This window comes from Oncorhynchus nerka, linkage group LG12 (assembly GCF_034236695.1).
Source record: "Oncorhynchus nerka isolate Pitt River linkage group LG12, Oner_Uvic_2.0, whole genome shotgun sequence".
NCBI classification, from domain to species: domain Eukaryota; kingdom Metazoa; phylum Chordata; class Actinopteri; order Salmoniformes; family Salmonidae; genus Oncorhynchus; species Oncorhynchus nerka.
In genome coordinates, this window is record NC_088407.1 from 53,679,959 (window position 1) to 53,703,744 (window position 23,786).

At 47.8% G+C, this 23,786-nt stretch overlaps 1 protein-coding gene across 2 annotated transcripts in view; it reads left to right on the forward strand.

Annotated features, from left to right (window-relative positions):
• Positions 1 to 12,231: 12,231 nt before the first annotated feature.
• LOC115138362 (rab3 GTPase-activating protein non-catalytic subunit-like) overlaps positions 12,232 to 23,786 on the forward strand; it is a 28,911-nt gene continuing 17,356 nt past the window's right edge. For both annotated transcript variants that reach the window (XM_065025648.1, XM_029675152.2), the window contains exons 1-13: positions 12,232 to 12,637; positions 13,488 to 13,570; positions 17,669 to 17,789; positions 17,903 to 17,984; positions 18,284 to 18,331; positions 18,429 to 18,504; positions 18,596 to 18,697; positions 18,807 to 18,906; positions 19,871 to 19,969; positions 22,660 to 22,808; positions 22,973 to 23,052; positions 23,356 to 23,445; positions 23,619 to 23,758. In XM_065025648.1, the coding sequence (XP_064881720.1) occupies positions 12,529 to 12,637; positions 13,488 to 13,570; positions 17,669 to 17,789; positions 17,903 to 17,984; positions 18,284 to 18,331; positions 18,429 to 18,504; positions 18,596 to 18,697; positions 18,807 to 18,906; positions 19,871 to 19,969; positions 22,660 to 22,808; positions 22,973 to 23,052; positions 23,356 to 23,445; positions 23,619 to 23,758 (1,279 nt within the window). In that variant the 5' untranslated portion in view covers positions 12,232 to 12,528. The remainder of the gene's footprint in view (positions 12,638 to 13,487; positions 13,571 to 17,668; positions 17,790 to 17,902; positions 17,985 to 18,283; positions 18,332 to 18,428; positions 18,505 to 18,595; positions 18,698 to 18,806; positions 18,907 to 19,870; positions 19,970 to 22,659; positions 22,809 to 22,972; positions 23,053 to 23,355; positions 23,446 to 23,618; positions 23,759 to 23,786) is intronic.

Here is a 23,786-nt window from a genome sequence, read left to right on the forward strand (position 1 = left end):
CATGTTCATAGTAATGGCACGCTTTGTGTAAGAGCTATTGAAGATTGAAAGCAAAAAAATTAAACAATTCAAGATATTTTAACAACAAAAAAATAGCAGTGGATTTGTCTCCATGCTCCCCTGATTCAGGATATATAATTTCCATAGTCATGGTAGGCTTGTGCAAGCGCTATTGAAGATTGAAAGCACAAGAAAAAATATATATACAGAATTTGACACAAAAAGCTGTGGGTTTTTAATCATCCTCCCCCAATTCAGAATATATACTTTTCATAGTCATGGCACACTTTGTGTAAGAGCTATTAAAAATTGAAAGCAAGCGCAAAAAAATAATATATATTTAGATATGACATTTCACACATAAAAGCTGTGGAATTTTGTCCATCTTCCCCCAATTCAGATTGTATAATTTTCATATTCATGGCACGCTTTGTGTAAGAGCTATTGAAAATTGAAATCTCCCCAAAACAAAAATGACTCCAATAAACTAAAGCCATGGATTTTTGTCCATCCTCCCCTGATTCAGAAAACATAATTTTCATAGTCATGGCATGCTTTATGTAAGAGCTATTTTAAAATGTAATCAAAACAAAAAAAATATTACATTTCACACAAAAATAAGCCATGAACTTGAAGATTGAGCTACTGAAGATTGAAAGCAAAACAAATACAAAATACAGTCAAATAACTAAAAGCTGTGGATTTTCGCTGTCGAAAATCTCTTCACAGCCATTTTTCAATCTGTATAGCACAGCTGTAAAAATGTTGGTCCTAAAATGAAACTAGTATACATTCTTATTTATCACAATTTTCTTTAAACAATTTTGGTCTTTAATGCAGGGCCGACAGACAAGTTCCTTACTTTCTCCCCCTTCCCCTTGCCTCTTCCATTTTTGTGGTAATGCTGCAATTCGTTGGATGTAATTTTGGATAGAGCAGACATTTACATATATTAGCTACATGTGTGACATAACTCCAACACTCCTTTTTATAATATCATTTACAAAGACTATACCATTATAAAACATTTTTTGATCAATTATTATATTTGAGTTTAACCATAATATTTGTTCTGTCTTTTCTGGTGGATTAAACTGAAATTGCAACCAACTTTTTCTGGCTTGTTTAAAAACAATAGCAATATTTGGAGACTATTTCATTTTCAAATAACCGAAAGTTAGAGGTTGTAATCTGAATAAAGGGAAAAAGGCCATTCTTGAACATGGGATGAGCCATTCTTACTAATCTGTTATAGAACCAATTCGGATTTAAGTATAGCTTTTCTTGACGGAAGCCTTTAGTGAGAGGTCTAATACTGTCACGTTCTTTCAAAATCGAACCCAGAAGCAGACCAGGACAAGGAGAGTAGGAAGAAGGTGAGTATTTATTTACAAGTGAATGTGAATGGGTAGATATATCCAGGTGGCGTAGCGGGCAGCGGTGGTGAGTTGATGGGAGTAAATAGGTGGATCCAATGGGGTAGCGGAATCCTCCGACGACCAGGCGGGAATGGGGTAAATGATCCGGGTGAGTAACTGAAGACAGAACAAACGGAGGTAAGTTTAAGGCAAGCAATACGTAAAAAACAACAAAACAAATTCTATCCAACTTGACGCTGATACTATGGCACAACATACTGTTCGTGGCTAACGATCCGGCAGGGAATGGATGTCAGGTCAGAGCCTTTGAAGGGGAGAGGTGATGATCAGGACAGGTGTGCAGATTACTGATGAGATACAGGTGCGGGTGAACATCGATCTCCCAACAAGCTAATTCGCCCGGCAACCAGACAGGGTGCGTTCCAGGACACCGGAAACACACCCCAGGACAGAAACACAGGCAAACACAGACTCAGGATTCGTGACAAATACTTTAATATTTAATAATATCTGTCCTCTTGCCATTCCAAATAAAATTGAATATTTTTTGCTCATATCATTTAAAAAACAAGTCGTTAGGTGTAGGCAGGGCCTTAAGCAAACAAAGAGGTTAGAAAAATGATCTAGATCCTCTATGAGGCTATGGAGGGATCCAAATGGTGGATTTAGAAGAAACTGGAATCATCAACGTACAATGACACCTTTGTTTTTAAGCCCTGGATTTCTAGCCCCTTGATATTAATAGCAAACATTTCGATGGCCTTAATAATAAATAGGTGTGCCGGTAGTGGACAACCTTGTTTTACTCCTCTTGACAGTTTAATACTTTCTGAGAAGTAGACATAATTTAATATTTTACACCTTGGGTTACTATACATAACTTTAACCCATTGTATAAGAGATTCTCTAATGCTGACATATTTCAGGCATATACAGTGCCTTGCGAAAGTATTCGGCCCCCTTGAACTTTGCGACCTTTTGCCACATTTCAGGCTTCAAACATAAAGATATAAAACTGTATTTTTTTGTGAAGAATCAACAACAAGTGGGACACAATCATGAAGTGGAACGACATTTATTGGATATTTCAAACTTTTTTAACAAATCAAAAACTGAAAAATTGGGCGTGCAAAATTATTCAGCCCCCTTAAGTTAATACTTTGTAGCACCACCTTTTGCTGCGATTACAGCTGTAAGTCGCTTGGGGTATGTCTCTATCAGTTTTGCACATCGAGAGACTGAAATGTTTTCCCATTCCTCCTTGCAAAACAGCTCGAGCTCAGTGAGGTTGGATGGAGAGCATTTGTGAACAGCAGTTTTCAGTTCTTTCCACAGATTCTCGATTGGATTCAGGTCTGGACTTTGACTTGGCCATTCTAACACCTGGATATGTTTATTTTTGAACCATTCCATTGTAGATTTTGCTTTATGTTTTGGATCATTGTCTTGTTGGAAGACAAATCTCCGTCCCAGTCTCAGGTCTTTTGCAGACTCCATCAGGTTTTCTTCCAGAATGGTCCTGTATTTGGCTCCATCCATCTTCCCATCAATTTGAACCATCTTCCCTGTCCCTGCTGAAGAAAAGCAGGCCCAAACCATGATGCTGCCACCACCATGTTTGACAGTGGGGATGGTGTGTTCAGGGTGATGAGCTGTGTTGCTTTTACGCCAAACATAACGTTTTGCATTGTTGCCAAAAAGTTCAATTTTGGTTTCATCTGACCAGAGCACCTTCTTCCACATGTTTGGTGTGTCTCCCAGGTGGCTTGTGGCAAACTTTAAACAACACTTTTTATGGATATCTTTAAGAAATGTCTTTCTTCTTGCCACTCTTCCATAAAGGCCAGATTTGTGAAATATACGACTGATTGTTGTCCTATGGACAGAGTCTCCCACCTCAGCTGTAGATCTCTGTAGTTCCTCCAGAGTGATCATGGGCCTCTTGGCTGCATCTCTGCTCAGTCTTCTCCTTGTATGAGCTGAAAGTTTAGAGGGACGGCCAGGTCTTGGTAGATTTTCAGTGGTCTGATACTCCTTCCATTTCAATATTATCGCTTGCACAGTGCTCCTTGGGATGTTTAAAGCTTGGGAAATATTTTTGTATCCAAATCCGGCTTTAAACTTCTTCACAACAGTATCTCGGACCTGCCTGGTGTGTTCCTTGTTCTTCATGATGCTCTCTGCGCTTTTAACAGACCTCTGAGACTATCACAGTGCAGGTGCATTTATACGGAGACTTGATTACACACAGGTGGATTGTATTTATCATCATTAGTCATTTAGGTCAACATTGGATCATTCAGAGATCCTCACTGAACTTCTGGAGAGAGTTTGCTGCACTGAAAGTAAAGGGGCTGAATACTTTTGCAGCGCCCAATTTTTCAGTTTTTGATTTGTTAAAAAAGTTTGAAATATCCAATAAATGTCGTTCCACTTCATGATTGTGTCCCACTTGTTGTTGATTCTTCACAAAAAATACAGTTTTATATCTTTATGTTTGAAGCCTGAAATGTGGCAAAAGGTCGCAAAGTTCAAGGGGGCCGAATACTTTCGCAAGGCACTGTATATATACATTCCAGTCACACTTTATCAAAGTCAGCTTTGAATACCAGGTCTGGTTTCCCAGATTGGTCATAGTGTTCTATTGTTTCCAGTACTTGTCTTATATTATCTCCAATGTATCGTCCATGTAAAAAACCTGTCTGATTACGATTATAAATATCCAACAATACCTTTTTAATTCTATGCGCTATGCATTTTTCTTGAATTTTTGTATCACAACACTGAAGTGCAAGGGACCTCCGTTTAAAAAAAAAAATGGACTGGATCTTTATATTTAGCACCTGGGTTTTGTTTCAGTAATAGTAAAATCAGACCTTCTTGCGTATCTGATAATCTACCATTTTTATAGGAGTGGTTAAAACATGCTACAGTAATAATGGTCCTCTGAGTACATCAAAAAAGGTTTGATATACCTCAAATGGTATGCCATCCAGCCCTGGAATTTTCCTGGAAAATTCAGGCCCCTTTACTTTTTTCACATTTTGCTACGTTACAGCCTTATTCAAAAATGTATTACAATGTTTTTTTCCTCATCAATCTACACACAATACCCTATAATGACAAAGCAAAAACATGTTTTTAGAAATGTTTGCTTATTAAAAAACTTAAATATCACATTTAAATAAGTATTCAGACCATTTACTCAGTACTTTGTTGAAGTATCTTTGGCAGTGATTACAGAGTGGGGAGTTTCTCCCATTCTTCTCTGCAGATCCTTTCAAGCTCAGTCAGGTTGGATGGGGAGCGTCGCCGCACAGCTATTTTCAGGTCTCTCCAGAGATGTTTGATCGGTTCAAGTTCGGGCTCTGGCTCTGGCTCTGGCTCGGCCACTCGAGGACATGAAGAGGCCTGTCCCGAAGCCACTTATGCGTTGTCTTGGCTGTGTGATTAGGGTTGTTGTCCTGTTGGAAGGTGAACCTTCGCCCTAGTCTGAGGTCCTGTGTGCTCTGGAGCAGGTTTTCATCAAGGATCTCTCTGTACTTTGCTTCGTTCATCTTTCCCTCAATCCTGACTAGTCTCCCAGTCCCTGCCGCTGAAAAACATCCCCACAGCATGATGTTGCCAACACCATGCTTCACCTTAGGGATGGTGCCAGGTTTCCTCCAGACGTGAGTGACTCTTGGCATTCAGGCCAAAGAGTTCAAACTTGGTTTCGTCAGATCAGAGAATCTTTTTTCTTATGGTCTTTGAGTCGTTTAGGTGTCTTTTTTGCAAACTCCAAGCGGGCTGTCATGTGCATTTTACTGAGGAGTGGCTTCCATCTGGTCACTCTACCATAAAGGCCTGATTGGTAGAGTGCTGCAAAGATGGTTGTCCTTCTGGAAGGTTCTCCCATCTCCACAGAGGAACTCTAGAGCTCTGTCATAGTGACCATCAGGTACTTGGTCATCTCCCTGACCAAGGCCCTTATCTCCAATTGCTCTGTTTGGCCGGATGGCCAGCTGTAGGAAGAGTCTTGGTGGTTCCAAACGTATTCCATGTAAGAATGGAGGCCACTGCGTTCTTGGGGACCTTCAATGCTGCGTTAATGCTGCGATTTCCCGGATAGACTTGTGCTGCAGGCCGTGCTATCTGGGATCCTTGGGACGTCCCTTCCCCATTGAAGTTGGAATTTAAAATGGTTAGGGTAAGTGTAAAGGTAGGAGTTAGAGTTACTATCTTGATTTCGAGTTCAGTACATCTACTTCCGGGTTGGAGCGAGCGGTCGCATTCGCACTTCGGCCCGCAGGTAGTATAACTTTTCATTACATTTCATTACATTTCACTATAGCACAACGGTTTGATTTGTCTAATCTTAGCAATTTCTTCTTAGCTAGCTACATAGCCGTCTTTGTATCAAAGATAATTGCGTAATTATCGTATTTCGTCGTCCTAACGTAGTCTACACTGCTATCTGCCCAGCAGCTAGCCAGCTAGCCAGCTAGCTAACGTCCACCGTCTACCGAATAGCAGCACTGTAAAAACTATTACACTCAACTGAACGACTTGATTAGTGTAGTGTTAGCTAGCTACATAGTTGTCTTTGCTGTCTTCGTATCCAAGATAATTGTGTAGTTTAGAGTGTGTAGTCTTAGAGTGATTATCTTAATTTACCGAGGTTAGCTAGCCAGCTATTTGTCGTCCTTAACGTAGGAGACACTGCTAGCTAGCCAACAGCTAGCCAACAGCTAGCCAACGTCTACCGAATAGAACTTCCTCACTCAACAACCCGGTCGCATTCCGCTTCGCTCCACAGGTAGTATCACATTTTCATTTCATTTCATTACAGTACAACGGTTTGATTTGTTTGATCGTAGCTAGCTACATAGCTAGCTACATAGCCGTCTTTGTATCAAAGATAATTGTGTAGTCTAGAGCGATTTTCTAGGTTAGCTAGCCAGCTATTGTCGTTCTTTTAACGCAACGTAACGTAATCAACACTGCTAGCTAGCCAGCTAGCCCCCGAATAGCAGCACTGTAGAAACTATCACACTCAACGGAACGACTTGATTAGTGTAGTGTCAACAACGCAGCCACTGCCAGCTAGCCTACAAAGTCAACAACGCAGCCACTGCCAGCTAGCCTACTTCAGCAGTACTGTATCATTTTAATCATTTTAGTCAATAAGATTCTTGCTACGTAAGCTTAACTTTCTGAACATTCGAGACGTGTAGTCCACTTGTCATTCAATCTCCTTTGCATTAGCGTAGCCTCTTCTGTAGCCTGTCAACTATGTGTCTGTCTATCCCTGTTCTCTCCTCTCTGCACAGACCATACAAACGCTCCACACCGCGTGGCCGCGGCCACCTAATCTGGTGGTCCCAGCGCGCACGACCCACGTGGAGTTCCAGGTCTCCGGTAGCCTCTGGAACTGCCGATCTGCGGCCAACAAGGCAGAGTTCATCTCAGCCTATGCCTCCCTCCAGTCCCTCGACTTCTTGGCACTGAAGGAAACATGGATCACCACAGATAACACTGCTACTCCTACTGCTCTCTCTTCGTCCGCCCACGTGTTCTCGCACACCCGAGCTTCTGGTCAGCGGGGTGGTGGCACCGGGATCCTCATCTCTCCCAAGTGGTCATTCTCTCTTTCTCCCCTTACCCATCTGTCTATCGCCTCCTTTGAATTCCATGCTGTCACAGTTACCAGCCCTTTCAAGCTTAACATCCTTATCATTTATCACCCTCCAGGTTCCTCGGAGAGTTCATCAATGAGCTTGATGCCTTGATAAGCTCCTTTCCTGAGGACGGCTCACCTCTCACAGTTCTGGGCGACTTTAACCTCCCCACGTCTACCTTTGACTCATTCCTCTCTGCCTCCTTCTTTCCACTCCTCTCCTCTTTTGACCTCACCCTCTCACCTTCCCCCTACTCACAAGGCAGGCAATACGCTCGACCTCATCTTTACTAGATGCTGTTCTTCCACTAACCTCATTGCAACTCCCCTCCAAGTCTCCGACCACTACCTTGTATCCTTTTCCCTCTCGCTCTCATCCAACACTTCCCACACTGCCCCTACTCGGATGGTATCGCGCCGTCCCAACCTTCGCTCTCTCTCCCCCCGCTACTCTCTCCTCTTCCATCCTATCATCTCTTCCCTCTGCTCAAACCTTCTCCAACCTATCTCCTGATTCTGCCTCCTCAACCCTCCTCTCCTCCCTTTCTGCATCCTTTGACTCTCTATGTCCCCTATCCTCCAGGCCGGCTCGGTCCTCCCCTCCCCGCTCCGTGGCTCGACGACTCATTGCGAGCTCACAGAACAAGGCTCCGGGCAGCCGAGCGGAAATGGAGGAAAACTCGCCTCCCTGCGGACCTGGCATCCTTTCACTCCCTCCTCTCTACATTTTCCTCTTCTGTCTCTGCTGCTAAAGCCACTTTCTTCCACTCTAAATTCCAAGCATCTGCCTCTAACCCTAGGAAGCTCTTTGCCACCTTCTCCTCCCTCCTGAATCCTCCTCCCCCTCCCCCCCTCCCTCTCTGCAGATGACTTCGTCAACCATTTTGAAAAGAAGGTCGACGACATCCGATCCTCGTTTGCTAAGTCAAACGACACCGCTGGTTCTGCTCACACTGCCCTACCCTGTGCTCTGACCTCTTTCTCCCCTCTTTCTCCAGATGAAATCTCGCGTCTTGTGACGGCCGGCCGCCCAACAACCTGCCCGCTTGACCCTATCCCCTCCTCTCTTCTCCAGACCATTTCCGGAGACCTTCTCCCTTACCTCACCTCGCTCATCAACTCATCCCTGACCGCTGGCTACGTCCCTTCCGTCTTCAAGAGAGCGAGAGTTGCACCCCTTCTGAAAAAACCTACACTCGATCCCTCCGATGTCAACAACTACAGACCAGTATCCCTTCTTTCTTTTCTCTCCAAAACTCTTGAACGTGCCGTCCTTGGCCAGCTCTCCCGCTATCTCTCTCAGAATGACCTTCTTGATCCAAATCAGTCAGGTTTCAAGACTAGTCATTCAACTGAGACTGCTCTTCTATGTATCACGGAGGCGCTCCGCACTGCTAAAGCTAACTCTCTCTCCTCTGCTCTCATCCTTCTAGACCTATCGGCTGCCTTCGATACTGTGAACCATCAGATCCTCCTCTCCACCCTCTCCGAGTTGGGCATCTCCGGCGCGGCCCACGCTTGGATTGCGTCCTACCTGACAGGTCGCTCCTACCAGGTGGCGTGGCGAGAATCCGTCTCCTCACCACGCGCTCTCACCACTGGCGTCCCCCAGGGCTCTGTTCTAGGCCCTCTCCTATTCTCGCTATACACCAAGTCACTTGGCTCTGTCATAACCTCACATGGTCTCTCCTATCATTGCTATGCAGACGACACACAATTAATCTTCTCCTTTCCCCCTTCTGATGACCAGGTGGCGAATCGCATCTCTGCATGTCTGGCAGACATATCAGTGTGGATGACGGATCACCACCTCAAGCTGAACCTCGGCAAGACGGAGCTGCTCTTCCTCCCGGGAAGGACTGCCCGTTCCATGATCTCGCCATCACGGTTGACAACTCCATTGTGTCCTCCTCCCAGAGCGCTAAGAACCTTGGCGTGATCCTGGACAACACCCTGTCGTTCTCAACTAACATCAAGGCGGTGGCCCGTTCCTGTAGGTTCATGCTCTACAACATCCGCAGAGTACGACCCTGCCTCACACAGGAAGCGGCGCAGGTCCTAATCCAGGCACTTGTCATCTCCCGTCTGGATTACTGCAACTCGCTGTTGGCTGGGCTCCCTGCCTGTGCCATTAAACCCCTACAACTCATCCAGAACGCCGCAGCCCGTCTGGTGTTCAACCTTCCCAAGTTCTCTCACGTCACCCCGCTCCTCCGCTCCCTTCACTGGCTTCCAGTTGAAGCTCGCATCCGCTACAAGACCATGGTGCTTGCCTACGGAGCTGTGAGGGGAACGGCACCTCAGTACCTCCAGGCTCTGTTCAGGCCCTACACCCAAACAAGGGCACTGCGTTCATCCACCTCTGGCCTGCTCGCCTCCCTACCACTGAGGAAGTACAGTTCCCGCTCAGCCCAGTCAAAACTGTTCGCTGCTCTGGCCCCCCAATGGTGGAACAAACTCCCTCACGACGCCAGGACAGCGGAGTCAATCACCACCTTCCGGAGACACCTGAAACCCCACCTCTTTAAGGAATACCTAGGATAGGATAAAGTAATCCTTCTCACCCCCCTTAAAAGATTTAGATGCACTATTGTAAAGTGGCTGTTCCACTGGATGTCATAAGGTGAACGCACCAATTTGTAAGTCGCTCTGGATAAGAGCGTCTGCTAAATGACTTAAATGTAATGTAAATGTAAATGTAAATGTTAATGTTTTGATACCCTTCCCTAGATCTGATTCTCGACACAATCCTGTCTCGGAGCTCTACGGACAATTGCTTTGACCTCATCGCTTGGTATATAGACCTTATATATACAGCCTTTCCAAATCATGTTCATTCAATATAATTTACCACAGGTGGACTCCAATCAATTTATAGAAACATCTCAAGGATGATCAATGGAAACAGGATGCACCTGAGCTCAATTTCAGCATCTCCAATCAAAAATGTAATCTAGAATCGGTTTCCTATTTCGTAACAAAGCCTCCTTCACTCATGCCACCAAATATACCCTCGTAAAACTGTCTATGCTACCGATCCTTGACTTCGGCGATGTCATTTACAAAATAGCGCCCAATACCCTACTCAGCAAACTGGATGTAGTCTACCACAGTGCCATCTGTTTTATCACCAAAGCCCCATATACTACCCACCACTGCGACCTACCTGTATGCTCTCGTTGGCTGGCCCTCACTACATATCCGTCGCCAAACCTACTTGCTCCAGGTAATCTATAAATCTTTGCTAGGTAAAGCCCCGCCTTATCTCAGTTGGTCAACTGGTCACCATAGCAACACCCACCCATAGCACGAGCTCTAGCAGGTATATTTCACTGTTCATCCCCAAAGCCAAAACTTACTTTGGCCGCCTTTCCTTCCAGTTCTCTGCTGCCAATGACAGGAATGAATTGCAAAGCTGGAGTCTTATATCTCCCTCTCTAACTTTAAGCATCAGCTGTCAAAGCACCTTACTGATCACTGTACCTGTACACAGCCAATCTGTAAATAGCACACCCAACTACCTCATCCCCATATTATTACTTACATTCTTGCTCTTTTGCACCCCAGTATCTCTACTTGCACATCATCATCTGCACATCTATCAATCCAGTGTTAATGCTAAAGTGTAATTATTTTTGCCTCTATGGCCTATTTCTTGCATACCTCCCTACTCTTCTACATTTGCACACACTGTACATAGAGTTTTCTATTTTTATTTTGTGTTATTTACATTACGTTTGTTTATGTGTAACTCTGTGTTGTTGTTTTTGTCACACTGCTTCACTTTATCTTGGCCAGGTCACAGTTGTAAATGAGAACTTGTTCTCAACTGGCCTACCTGGTTAAATAAAGGTAAAATAAAAAAAATTGAGTCTCATAGCAAAGAGTCTGAGTACTTATTTCTGTTTTATATTTTGAAATAAATTTGCAAACATTTCTAAAAAGCGGTTTTCGCTTTGTCGTTATATGGTATTGTCTGTAGATGGCTGAGGATTTATTTTTTAAATCCATTTTAGAATAAGGCTGTAACATAACAAAATGTGGAAAAAGTCAAGGGGTCTGAATACATCTGAAGGCACTAGCAATAGGCTATAATACAGAGACCTACATATATCACACACACCCAACTCTCTTATACCTTCCCAGTCATTGCATGTATCTAACTGTATGTTACATCACAATACAATGCAACAGAGCAACAAACCATATGTCCAGAGTTAAATATGCAAAATGTACTGCATTTCAACTGAGTTGCTACTCTTTAATGGCCACAAAATGATCAGTGATAAGTGAATTGTTGTGCTTAATGTTTGCTTAAAGTTTTGAAAAATGAGCCATTTTAATGATCTGTTTAGATTTCTGTGCTTAGACTTGTGAAAATATACCACATACTTGAGGAAATTGCTCTAACTTCATAAAACAAAACGGTAATATGTTTATCTTTTAATCATGTTTATTTCCTTCCTTATTTCCTTTCCTTCCTATCTTATGAAAACTGCACTTCAATTGAAAAGTTGTCCATTGTGGCACATGTATTTGTGTAAATATAACCTATCGGTCTCATATGAAAAAAAAATATTCGGATTGGGCTCCTGAGTAGAATGGATCACCCTTTTTAATTTAACACAATGTACAGGAAATTGTGTACGGTGCCAAAGGCCTATGTATATCCAATATGAAAAACATACTGCATTAAAGCTGATCCCCCACAAAAAAAATTGAAATCAGAGTGCCGTTTAACTGCAGCATGCTGCAAATACTGCATCCAAAATAACACAGTTTTTTTTACTAGAGTAATTTTGCAGTGTAACTGCAGTATAACTGCAGTTATTCTGCAATTACTGCATCCAAAATACCACAGTTGACTGCAGTTACTACACTTTTACTGCAGTTTCAAAACTTCAATGTTTTTGTAAAATAATAAATTATAGGAGTAGACCTACACACACAACAAAACATTATTGACCATTTAGGCTTGAAAAGAAGAAGAAAACTCACAAAATATCTTATAGAAATACTTTACATTATTGTTTGTATGATAACGTGTACAAAATGTATTATGATAACTGTGCACATTTTCCATCATTTAAAAAAAACTTATTATCAATTTACAAAGCATGCAGGACGGGACTCTTATTCTGAAGTAGCCTATTCCAAAAATCCGTGACCTGTAAAGTGTTAAGTTATTCTTGCCTGTTTCACAACGGTATTTGTCGTCACCAAAACACTTCAAGTAAAGAGTGGAAACCGTGCAAATAGTAACGAAAACCACTGACAGCAACAGCCTGTACACTTCATTTTCTACCGATATTCCTGGGAACGTTACAGATATCAACACAACGTTTCGCCGAGGACTCTAGTCTTGTCTATTGTATAGATTAGCGAAAACTTAATCGTACTGCAACGTTGTTCCCCCCCTGTTGGACTGTAGCTGCTAGCTAGCCTAGCTGGCTAATTCCCTGTATCCGTTCTGGTCGGGACTGCATCGAAATGTCCTGCTGCCTGTTCGAGTACTGTCGGGTCCAAGAACTCAAAGCAGTCCGGGAGTTCTTGTTCCAGAGCCAGCAAAACAACAATTCGTCGGCGGACAAGAAAGGAGGTAGCTAACGCTCAGCTCTGGGAGAGAGAAGTTGCTGTTTATGACCAACTTGTGTGCTTGCTTTTCAAAAAGAGACTGCAAACGTTAATGTTTTAGCTATGGGCGAAGTCACCTATCGTCTAGTGTCTGCAGAATTTGCCAGCTGTCGAAGTCGCACTTTTTGTTCGTGTTCTAGATGTTAGAAATGCCAGGGGCACGGAATGTAAACAATGCATCTCTTTAAATCCTTGGCCTGTCACATAATGAATAATATAATTAGAGATTATATCAGTTAATATGCGCAAGGTGTAGTGATGGTGAGCCGGAGAGTTGCTTCGCTCCGCAGTGACAGCGGGATGCAGACAGGGATGGAAAGAAAGAGGGGGGGGGAGGAGTTTTGCCCTTTGTCGTATGCAATGAGTCATCCTACAGGAGGGCATTTTAACAGATTACTGCATGATACTGGACAAAAGAAGACACGCACACAATCCACATGCATGCTCTTAACCCTGAGCCTGTGTGCATGCATGTTTCAGTAAGACCATAGCAACAGGCGTCTCCTTGGCTGTCAATAGGAGTTCTGTCAATAGCTCTCCTCCCACTCATTGATATTTATAGCATCTCTAACTTCATCCGTTTTCTCTCTTGGGTCAAGGGAATTCTCTTGTCCTTCATGCTCTTCTCTCTCTCTCTGCTTTCTCTGTTAGTGTGACCCCACCAGTTTGAAATATGTTGTACAAGTGTGTGTGTGTGTGTATCATCACCTGGTCTGAATAAATGTTCAACTTTATAGCCTTTATAGCTTTTAAAACTGACAATTGATTCTGGATTGCACCTTGAAATAATTTGTGATTTCCTTTCTCCCCCTCAGAGAATGAGCTGGCCTGGGACGACTCCAACTGGGGGTCATGGGATAACCCTGAGGCCAAAGAAGTTGGAAGTGGGGAAACCACGGTCAGTTTGTCTGTCTCTTACATTCTTGTTCTCTGTAGTGGCGATTCCCTATGAGAAGCCACTGGCACAGGAGAGAGCTATCCATAACATGTCCTCAAATCAGGTTTCCAAACGTTAATCTTTTTGGCTGAAGTTCAAATTTATTGCGCATATATAAATAGCTTAAACACATTCCTATACTAAAGGTGCAGAGATGCATTCTATAAGCTGTATCTGTGATACGGTAAGAACTGTACGTGCTCTCCTCTCACCTCTGCTAACCCTGCGCTATCCCTTCCCGGTCACCTGCGCTATCCCTTCCAGGTCACCTGCGCTATCCCTTCCCGGTCACCTGCGCTATCCCTTCCCGGTCACCTGCGCTATCCCTTCCCGGTCACCTGCGCTATCCCTTCCCGGTCACCTGCGCCAGCCCTTCCAGGCCACCTGCGCTATCCCTTCCAGGTAATCTGCGCTATCCCTTCCAGGCCACCTGCGCTATCCCTTCCAGGCCACCTGCGCTATCCCTTCCAGGCCACCTGCGCTATCCCTTCCAGGCCACCTGCGCTATCCCTTCCAGGCCACCTGCGCTATCCCTTCCAGGCCACCTGCGCTATCCCTTCCAGGTCACCTGCGCTATCCCTTCCAGGCCACCTGCGCTATCCCTTCCAGGCTACCTGCGCTATCCCTTCCAGGCTACCTGCGCTATCCCTTCCAGGCCACCTGCGCTATCCCTTCCAGGTCACCTGCGCTATCCCTTCCAGGTCACCTGCGCTATCCCTTCCAGGCCACCTGCGCTATCCCTTCCAGGCCACCTGCGCTATCCCTTCCAGGCCACCTGCGCTATCCCTTCCAGGCCACCTGCGCTATCCCTTCCAGGTCACCTGCGCTATCCCTTCCAGGCCACCTGCGCTATCCCTTCCCGGTCACCTGCGCTATCCCTTCCAGGTCACCTGCGCTATCCCTTCCCGGTCACCTGCGCTATCCCTTCCAGGCCACCTGCGCTATCCCTTCCCGGCCACCTGCGCTATCCCTTCCCGGTCACCTGCGCTATCCCTTCCCGGTCACCTGCGCTATCCCTTCCCGGTCACCTGCGCTATCCCTTCCCGGTCACCTGCGCTATCCCTTCCCGGTCACCTGCGCTATCCCTTCCCGGTCACCTGCGCTATCCCTTCCAGGCCACCTGCCCTATCCCTTCCAGGCCACCTGCGCTATCCCTTCCAGGCCACCTGCGCTATCCCTTCCAGGCCACCTGCGCTATCCCTTCCAGGCCACCTGCGCTATCCCTTCCAGGCCACCTGCGCTATCCCTTCCAGGCCACCTGCGCTAACCCTTCCAGGTCACCTGCGCTAACCCTTCCAGGCTACCTGCGCTAACCCTTCCAGGCCCTTCCAGGTGACCTGCGCTTACCCTTCCAGATCACCTGCGCTTTCCAAACGCCTGAAAGTACCACGTTCATCTCTACAAACAATAGTACGCAAGTATAAACACCATGGGACCACGCAGCCGTCATACCGCTCAGGAAGGAGGCACATTCTGTCTCCTAGAGATGAATGTACTTTGGTGCGAAAGTGCAGATCAATCCCAGAACAATAGCAAAGGACCTTGTGAAGATGCTGGAGGAAACAGGTACGAAAGTATCTATATCCACAGTAAACGAGTCCTATATCGACATAACCTGAAAGGCTGCTCAGCAAGGAAGAAGCCACTGCTCCAAAACCGCCATAAAAAAGCCAGTCTATGGTTTGCAACTGCACATGGAGAAAAGTCCTCTAGTCAGATGAAACAAAAATGGAACTGTTTGGTCATAATGACCATTGTTATGTTTGGAGGAAAAAGAGGGAGGCTTGCAAGCAGAAGAACACCATCCCAACCGTGAAGCTCAGGGGTGGCAGCATCATGTTGTGGGTGTGCTTAGCTGCAGAAGGGACTGGTGCACTTCACAAAATAGATGGCATCATGAGGTAGGAAAATTCTGTGGATATATTGAAGCAACATCTCAAGACATCAGTCAGGAAGTTAAAGCTTGGTTGCAAATGGGTCTTCCAAATGGACAATGACCCCAAGCATACTTCCAAAGTTGTGGCAAAATGGCTTAACGACAACAAAGTCAAGGTATTGGAGTAGCCATCACCAGTGTCTGACCTCAATCCTATAGAAAATTTGTGGGCAGAACTGAAAAAGTGTGTGCGAGCAAGGAGGCCTACAAACCTGACTCAGTTACACCAGCTCTGTCAAGAGGAATGGGTCAAAATCCACCCAACTTATTGTGGGAAGCTTGTGGAAGGCTTCCCAAAACGTTTGACCCATGTTAAACAATTTAAAGGCGTTGCTATTAAATACTAATTGAGTGTATGAAAACTTCTGACCCACTGGGAATGTGATGAAAAAAATAAAAGCTGAAATAAATAATTCTCTCTACTATTATTCTGACATTTCACATTCTTAAAATAAAGTGGTGATCCTAACTGACCTTGGACAGGGAATTTTTATTAGGATTAAATGTCAGGAATTGTGAAAATTGTGAATTTAAATGTATTTTGCTGAGGTGTATGTAAACTTCCGACTTATATTTACATTACATTTAAGTCATTTAGCAGACGCTCTTATCCAGAGCGAATTACAAATTGGATACGCAACACATAAACAGGCCAAAACGTCTCCAACACTCCTTCTGTCCAGCTGTCTCCCAGTAGTCTTTCTTATAAAATAACGTCAGGGTTGTTCTGGATCAAAAAGGGCAATGGCCTTGGTCTGCCAGGCGGCACAGCTAAATTATAGGGAAGATTTTAGAAGCCCCCATCTTGGCGGTGTAGAGACAGTTTAGCAGTTTTAAAGCAAATTTCCTGCAATTCTACCCACTTTGCCATGGAACTGAGAGAAAATGTTGCAGTTTTAAAGCTAATTTCCTGCAATTCTATGCATTTTGTAACAGAGAAGGCTGTGTTCATTTACTCAAACATAATAACAAAAGCAATACTACTAAATGTATTGTTTTGGGCATTTTCACTGCCTGTCTAGATTTTATTTTGGTGATTGTTAGTTCTCGAAGATTATATTATTTTAAATAATACACTCCCTTAAGCGGTTTATTAGGTACACCACCCTGTTCACGAAAACGTTGGCGGTGTCTTGCTATATAAAGCAGGCAGACAGGCATTCAGTTACTTTTTGATTGACATTAGAATGGGCAAAACAAGTGACCTAAGCGGCTTTGAGTATGGTATGATCGTCTGTGCAAGGCAGCACCGATATCTCAGAAACGTCTGGCCTCCCGGGCTTGTCACGCACAACCGTTGTCTAGGGTTTACCGAGAATGGTGCTTGAAACAAAAAACATCCAGCCCACAGCAGTCTTGTGGGGGCGAAAACGGCTTGTTGATGAAAGGTCAAAGGAGAATGGCAAGAATTGTGCAAGCTAACAGGCGGGCCACAAACAGGCAAATAACGGTGCGGAACAACAGTGGTGTGCAGAACGGCATCTCGGAACTCGTCAGTCCTTGTCACAGATGGGCAAACGACTACACTGGGTTCCACTTCTATCAGCTAAAAACAAGAAGAACTAGCCGCAGTGGGAACCCGATCACCAAGACTGGACAATTTAGGAGTGGAAAAACATTGCCTGGTCTGGCAAATCCTATTTCCTGTTGCGTCATGCTGATGGCAGTCAGGATTTGAAGTAAGCATCATGAGTCCATGGACCCATCCTGTCTGGTGTCAATGGTACTCGGGGGTGTAATGATGTGGGGAATGTTTTCCTGGCACACGTTAGGCCCCTTGATACCAATTGAGCAATGTTTCCAAGCCCCAAATAATTAATTCTGTTCTGGCTGCAAAAGGGTGGTCTGACCCAGTACTAGATGGGTGTACATAGTTTATATCTGGTTTTAGATGTTTAAGTTTACACTGAAAGCGTTTTTCCATCCCAAATGTTTTATTATTTCACTGTTTGGAAAAAACAAACAAAAAAATGCTTAGGCGGCCCGCCCAAGGATTACAACAGCAGAAAAATCCCTAAAAATCCTTCATTATGCCTTTTGTCCTGTGCACAAAAATCAGATAGCACTCTTCCATAGCCGTCTGTGATCTCTGAGGATTGGTCCTGTTGTGGTGTGTTCCTCAGGGGGTGGAGGAGGACACTGCAGCAGTCAGCGCCCCTTGGCTGCAGGACTGTGTGGTGTCTCTGTCTCCCTGCTCAGACCTGATGGTCGTCGCCAAAGGCAGCAAGGCTGTGTTTCTCTCAGGTATGTCTCCCAAAACACAGACGCTCACGTTTAATGTACACACGCACAGACATGACACACTGCTGTTGATTGTGAGGGGGATGTGTGTTGCCTTTTTCTCTCGTCTCCGACAGCGAGGTGGCAAACAGATGACGGAGGCAGAGAGGGGATGACGCTGGCTGTGTCCTGGAGTGGAACTCTCAGCACCAACGAGGGGTGAGAGAACAGTGCGAGGAGGGGTGGTAGAATCCGGGGGACGAGAGAGAGGAGGGGAAGAAACATGGGGGTGGATGGATGAGACAGGGGGAGAGAACAGGGGGAGGAGGGGTGGTAGAATCCGTGGGACGAGAGGGAGGAGGGGAAGAAACATGGGGGTGGATGGATGAGACAGGGGGAGAGAACAGGGGGATGAGGGAGGTGGGGAAGAAACACGGGCAGATGAGAGAGGAATGTGAGGAGAGGAAAGGACACAGAAAGCAGATGTGATTCCAGATTCACTGTGCGTCTCTCTACAGGGAGAGTGTGAGCAACGTAATCTGTATACCTTTGGCCAGCCAGAAGAGGTAAGCCACCTAATGTGTTCACTTCTGTGCACATATCAGTGTGTATCTTAAGTTTGTTCTATTGCTGAGTATTAACCTTCTCTCCGTCTGCGTTCAGGAGTTCCACGGGTCGACCAGACTGGACATGTATTGTCGTGGGCTTCTCATCTGGCTATGTACGCTTCTACACCGAGGTATAGCAGCATTTACTTCCGTGACCTGGAAGGCAGAATATCATCAGGAGTCTGGCTGGTGTTAATCTAACGGTGTTGTGTGTTTTGTCAGAGTGGGGTCCTACTCCTAGCCCAGCTGTTGAATGAGGACCCTGTCCTGAGGCTCAAGTGTCGCACTTATGAGATCCCCCGCCACCCCGGTGTCACCGAGCAGGTACGACTATGGCACACGTCGAAACACTGACTGCTCTCTGGGCCTGGAGACCAAGGTTCTCTTGGTGACACTTTGTATTTGTGAGTCTCTCTCTTTGTCTCTGTGTCAGCATGAGGAGCTGAGTATCCTTTACCCAGCAGCCCTGGTCACCATCGACGGCTTCAGTCTCTTCCAGTCTCTACGGGCCTGCAGAAACCAGGTGGCTCGAGGTACTGCTGCATGTGTGTGTGTTTTTGTGTCTGTTTGTTAAAGTACTATAGTAGCAGGACAGGTATGGTAGTAGTAGTTGTAAAACTAGTTTTAGTAATGCATTAATGGTGCTATGGATAAGAGCGTCTGTTAAATGACTAAAATGTAATTAAAAAATAATAATTGCATTTTCATTTCAGAAAATATCCATAATATATCTGTCGCTAGTAGTGTAACGATAGTGTTTCACAGTGTTGTGATTGGCTGTGGTATTCGCCTATTGATTTCTGCCGCCGGAGAGGCATCTGTTGTCAAATTGGGAAAGCTGTTCTGACTTTGAGACTGTGTTATCTAGTGGAAATCGCTAAGTAATTTCCTGGTTGCAAAAATTCTACACTGTTCGCTCAATTTCAGTTTATCATTGTGCCATGTAAATCTCTGAAATATATTTTCAATTAAAAAAAATATAATTTTTAAAGCTCATGGTAAGTTACTTTCGGTTTTGGTCCACTAGCTTCAAACAGCTGTACAGAGGGTAGTGCGTACGGCCCAGTACATCACTGGGGCCAAGCTTCCTGCCATCCAGGACCTCTACCGTTACTGTTATTTTATTGTTGCTCTTTAATTATTATTATTATTATTATTTATTTTTTTTATTCTGAAATTTCAATGTAAAAATTCAAAGTAGTCCTATGTTTTAATAGAACCATCTTCTCTATTTGCTGGCTGGGTTCGCCAGAAAGGATGCAGGTACTGACACGCGCACACAAGCTAGTTTTTGACACTTAGCATAGTACCTGTAGTGTGTTTTGTATATTTCGTGTATTGTAGCTTGAGGTGATATACAGTATACTGGAATTCCATACCATTTACTTTTTTCCTCATCTCCTCTTTCTCTCTGTCTACCCTCTCTTCCTCCAAAACCCTTCCCTTTGTCATTATTCTTAACTTTCTATGTGCATGTCTTCTTTCTCCCCTCCCCAGCGGCGGCAGCAGGCAGTGAGGTGGTCCAGCCTCCTCCTCTGGCCTATAAGAAGTGGGGTCTACAGGACATGGATGCTATCGTTGACCACAGCAGCGTGGGTGAGAGACAGGAGGGAGGGTTGGATGGATGGATGGGGATAGGGAGGGGCAGGAGGATATGGTGTGGGGGGCTGGAGGGGGAAGGAGGACGGAGTGGGGGGCTGGAAAGGAGGACAGGGAGTGTGGGGGGGAAGGAGGACAGGGGGACGGACAGGGAGTGGGGGGCTGGAGGGGAAGGAGGACAGGGAGTGGGGGGAAGAAGGAGGACAGGGAGTGGGGGGACGGACAGGGGGAGGGGGGGGGCAGGAGGATAGGGAGTGGGGGGGAAGGAGGACTGGAGGGAGAAGGAGGACAGGGAGTGGGGGGCTTGAGGGAGAAGGAGGACAGGGAGTGGGGGGGGCTGGAGGGGGAAGGAGGACAGACAGGGAGTGTGGGAGGGGGCTGGAGGGGGAAGGAGGACAGGGGAGGGATAGGGAGTGGGGGGAGTGCTGGAGGGGTAAGGAGGACAGGGAGAGGGGGGGAGTGGGAGTGGAGGGGGAAGGAGGACTGACAGGGAGTGTGGGAGGGGGAAGGAGGACAGGGGGACGGACAGGGAGTGGGGGGCTGGAGGGGGAAGGAGGACAGGGAATGGGGGGAGGGAGGAGGACAGGGAGTGGGGGGACGGACAGGGGGAAGGGGCAGGAGGATAGGGAGTGGGGGGCTGGAGGGAGGAGGACAGGGAGTGGGGGGCTGGAGGGGGAACGAGGACAGGGGAGGGATAGGGAGTGGGGGGCTGGAGGGGGAGGACTGAGTGGGGGGCTGGAGGGGGAAGGAGGACAGACAGGGAGTGTGGGAGGGAGGCTGGAGGGGGAAGGAGGGCAGGGGGAGGGATAGGGAGTGGGGGTGCTGGAGGGGTAAGGAGGACAGGGAGAGGGGGGCTGGAGGGGGAAGGAGGACTGACAGGGAGTGTGGGAGGGGGAAGGAGGACAGGGGGACGGACAGGGAGTGGGAGGGCTGGAGGGGGAAGGAGGACGGACAGGGAGTGGGAGGGCTGGAGGGGGAAGGAGGACAGGGGGGACGGAAAGGGAGTGGGAGGGCTGGAGGGGGAAGGAGGACGGACAGGGAGTGGGAGGGCTGGAGGAGGACAGGGGGATGGACAGGGAGTGTGAGGGCTGGAGGGGGACGGAGGACGGACAGGGAGTGGGAGGGCTGGAGGGGGACGGACAGGGAGTGGGGGGGAAGGAGGACGGGGCGGACAGGGAGTGGGGGGCTGGAGGGGGAAGGAGGACAGGGAGTGGGGGGAAGGAGGACAGGGGGACGGACAGGGAGTGTGGGGACGGACAGGGGGGGGGGGCTGGAGGGGGAATGGGGGGGGATAGGGAGGGGGCAGGAGGATAGGGAGTGGGGGGCTGGAGGGGGAAGGAGGACGGAGTGGGGGGAAGGAGGACGGGGACGGACGGGGAGTGGGGGAAGGAGGACAGGGGGACGGACAGGGAGTGGGGGGAAGGAGGACAGGGAGTGGGGGAAGGAGGACAGGGAGTGGGGGGGAATTAGGGAGTGGGGGGCTGGAGGGGGAAGGAGGACAGGGAGTGGGGGGCTGGAGGGGGAAAGAGGACAGGGAGTGGGAGGGCTGGAGGGGGAAGGAGGACGGACAGGGAGTGGGAGGGCTGGAGGGGGAAGGAGGACAGGGGGACGGAGTGGGAGGGCTGGAGGGGGAAGGAGGAGGACAGGGGGACGGACAGGGAGTGTGAGGGCTGGAGGGGGACGGAGGACGGACAGGGAGTGGGAGGGCTGGAGGGGGACGGACAGGGAGTGGGGGAAGGAGAACGGGGCGGACAGGGAGTGGGGGGCTGGAGGGGAAGGAGGACAGGGGGACGGACAGGGAGTGGGGGACGGACAGGGGAGGGGGGCTGGAGGGGAAGGGGAGGGGGAGATAGGGAGGGGGCATGAGGATAGGGAGTGGGGGGCTGGAGGGGAAGGAGGACGGAGTGGGGGGAAGGAGGACGGGGACGGACAGGGAGTGGGGGGAAGGAGGACAGGGGGACGGACAGGGAGTGGGGGGCTGGAGGGGGAAGGAGGACAGGGAGTGGGGGGAAGGAGACAAGGGAGTGGGGGGACGGACAGGGAGGGGGGGGGATAGGGAGTGGGGGGCTGGAGGGGGAAGGAGGACAGACTGGGAGGGGGCTGGAGGGGGAAGGAGGACAGGGGGAGGGATAGGGAGTGGGGGTGCTGGAGGGGTAAGGAGGACAGGGAGAGGGGGGCTGGAGGGGGAAGGAGGACGGACAGGGAGTGTGGGAGGGGGAAGGAGGACAGGGAGAGGGGGAAGGAGGACAGGGTGAGGGGGCTGGAGGGGGAAGGAGGACAGGGGTGACTGACAGGGAGTTGGAGGGGAAGGAGGACAGGGGGACGGACAGGGAGTGGGGGCTGGAGGGGGAAGGAGGACAGGGGGACGGACAGGGAGTGGGGGGCTGGAGGGGGAAGGAGGACAGGGAGTGGGGGAGGGGAAGGAGGACAGGGAGTGGGGGATGGAGGAGGACAGGGGGACGGACAGGGAGTGGGGGGCTGGAGGGGAAGGAGGACAGGGAGTGGGAGGGGCTGGAGGGGGAAGGAGGACAGGGAGTGGGAGGGGCTGGAGGGGGGAAGGAGGACAGGGAGTGGAGATGAAAGGGGGAGAAGATCATGAAGAATCGATTGGATGGATACTGGTTGAGTGAAAGTGTAGCTAGGTTCTCCAGTCTAACTGTGCTCTCTTTCTATACCTCACTACACAGGTATAATGACCCTGTGTGTGTTTGACCAGATGAGGAATGCGTCTATCCTGGGGGGTTTCCATGCCTCTGTGAAGGGCAGCCTCCCCGCCATGAGTCAGTACATAACTGTGGGGGGAGGACCCTACACAGGCTTTTACTATGCCATAGAGGTGTGTGTTTGTGTCTGGCTGCTGTCCATCATTTTCTCACCTCACACATGTTTATTTATCTCTGAGAGAAAGTCGTAGTTATTATCGGCTAAGAAAACAGTCAGCATTTGTTCAGACCAGTAGCAGGGATTCCTGACTCTCCTATTCTCTCTCCCTCCCTCTAGGGCAGCTCTCAGCCTCTCCTCTCCCACGTTGCTCTGGCTGTGGCCAGCAAACTCACATCGGCCTTATTCACCGCCGCCAGGTGTGTATTTCTCAGTGAATGTTAGGCTCGGGCGGTATACCATGTATACCGGGGTATTTTGAAATACCCACGGTATGATTGTCAATACCCTCACGGGGGGTGGGTGCTATGATTCTGCTTATAACCATGAGTTTAAATATCTACGATTTCCTCCAGCTCAGGGCTCCGTCTATGCATTTCGTTTGCCGTGTATTTTTCATCTCCTTTCCCTTCTGTCTCTTCTCACTCTTTCTTCTGCATTGCCTCTGTACCCTTTCTCTTTCTCCATCTAATTTTCTCTTTCTCTCTCTCGCTGTCTCTCAGTGGGTGGCTGGGGTGGAAGAAACCGAATGAGGAGGAGCCAACTCAGAAACAGAAGCCCAAGGTGGAACCGGCCACGCCCCTGGCAGTCAGGTGACAACACGTCCCTCTTATTAGAAGAACTAGGAAATGGTTTCTTCTGCACATTTACTCTGACGCAGTCAACTTGCCTAGTTACCTTATCACTTTCACTTGTTTTCCATTTCTAAGTGAACTGATTACCTAGCCCATCCTCACCCTGTCCTTCCTCTCTGTCCCGGCCCCAGGTTTGGTCTCCCAGACTCACGGCGTCATGGGGAGTCCATCTGTCTGTCCCCCTGTAACACTCTGGCTGGGGTCACGGACGACTTTGGCAGGGTCATGCTGCTCGACGTGGGGAGAGGCATCGCCATCCGCATGTGGAAGGGTGAGAGGGAGAGAAATAGAGTTTCCCT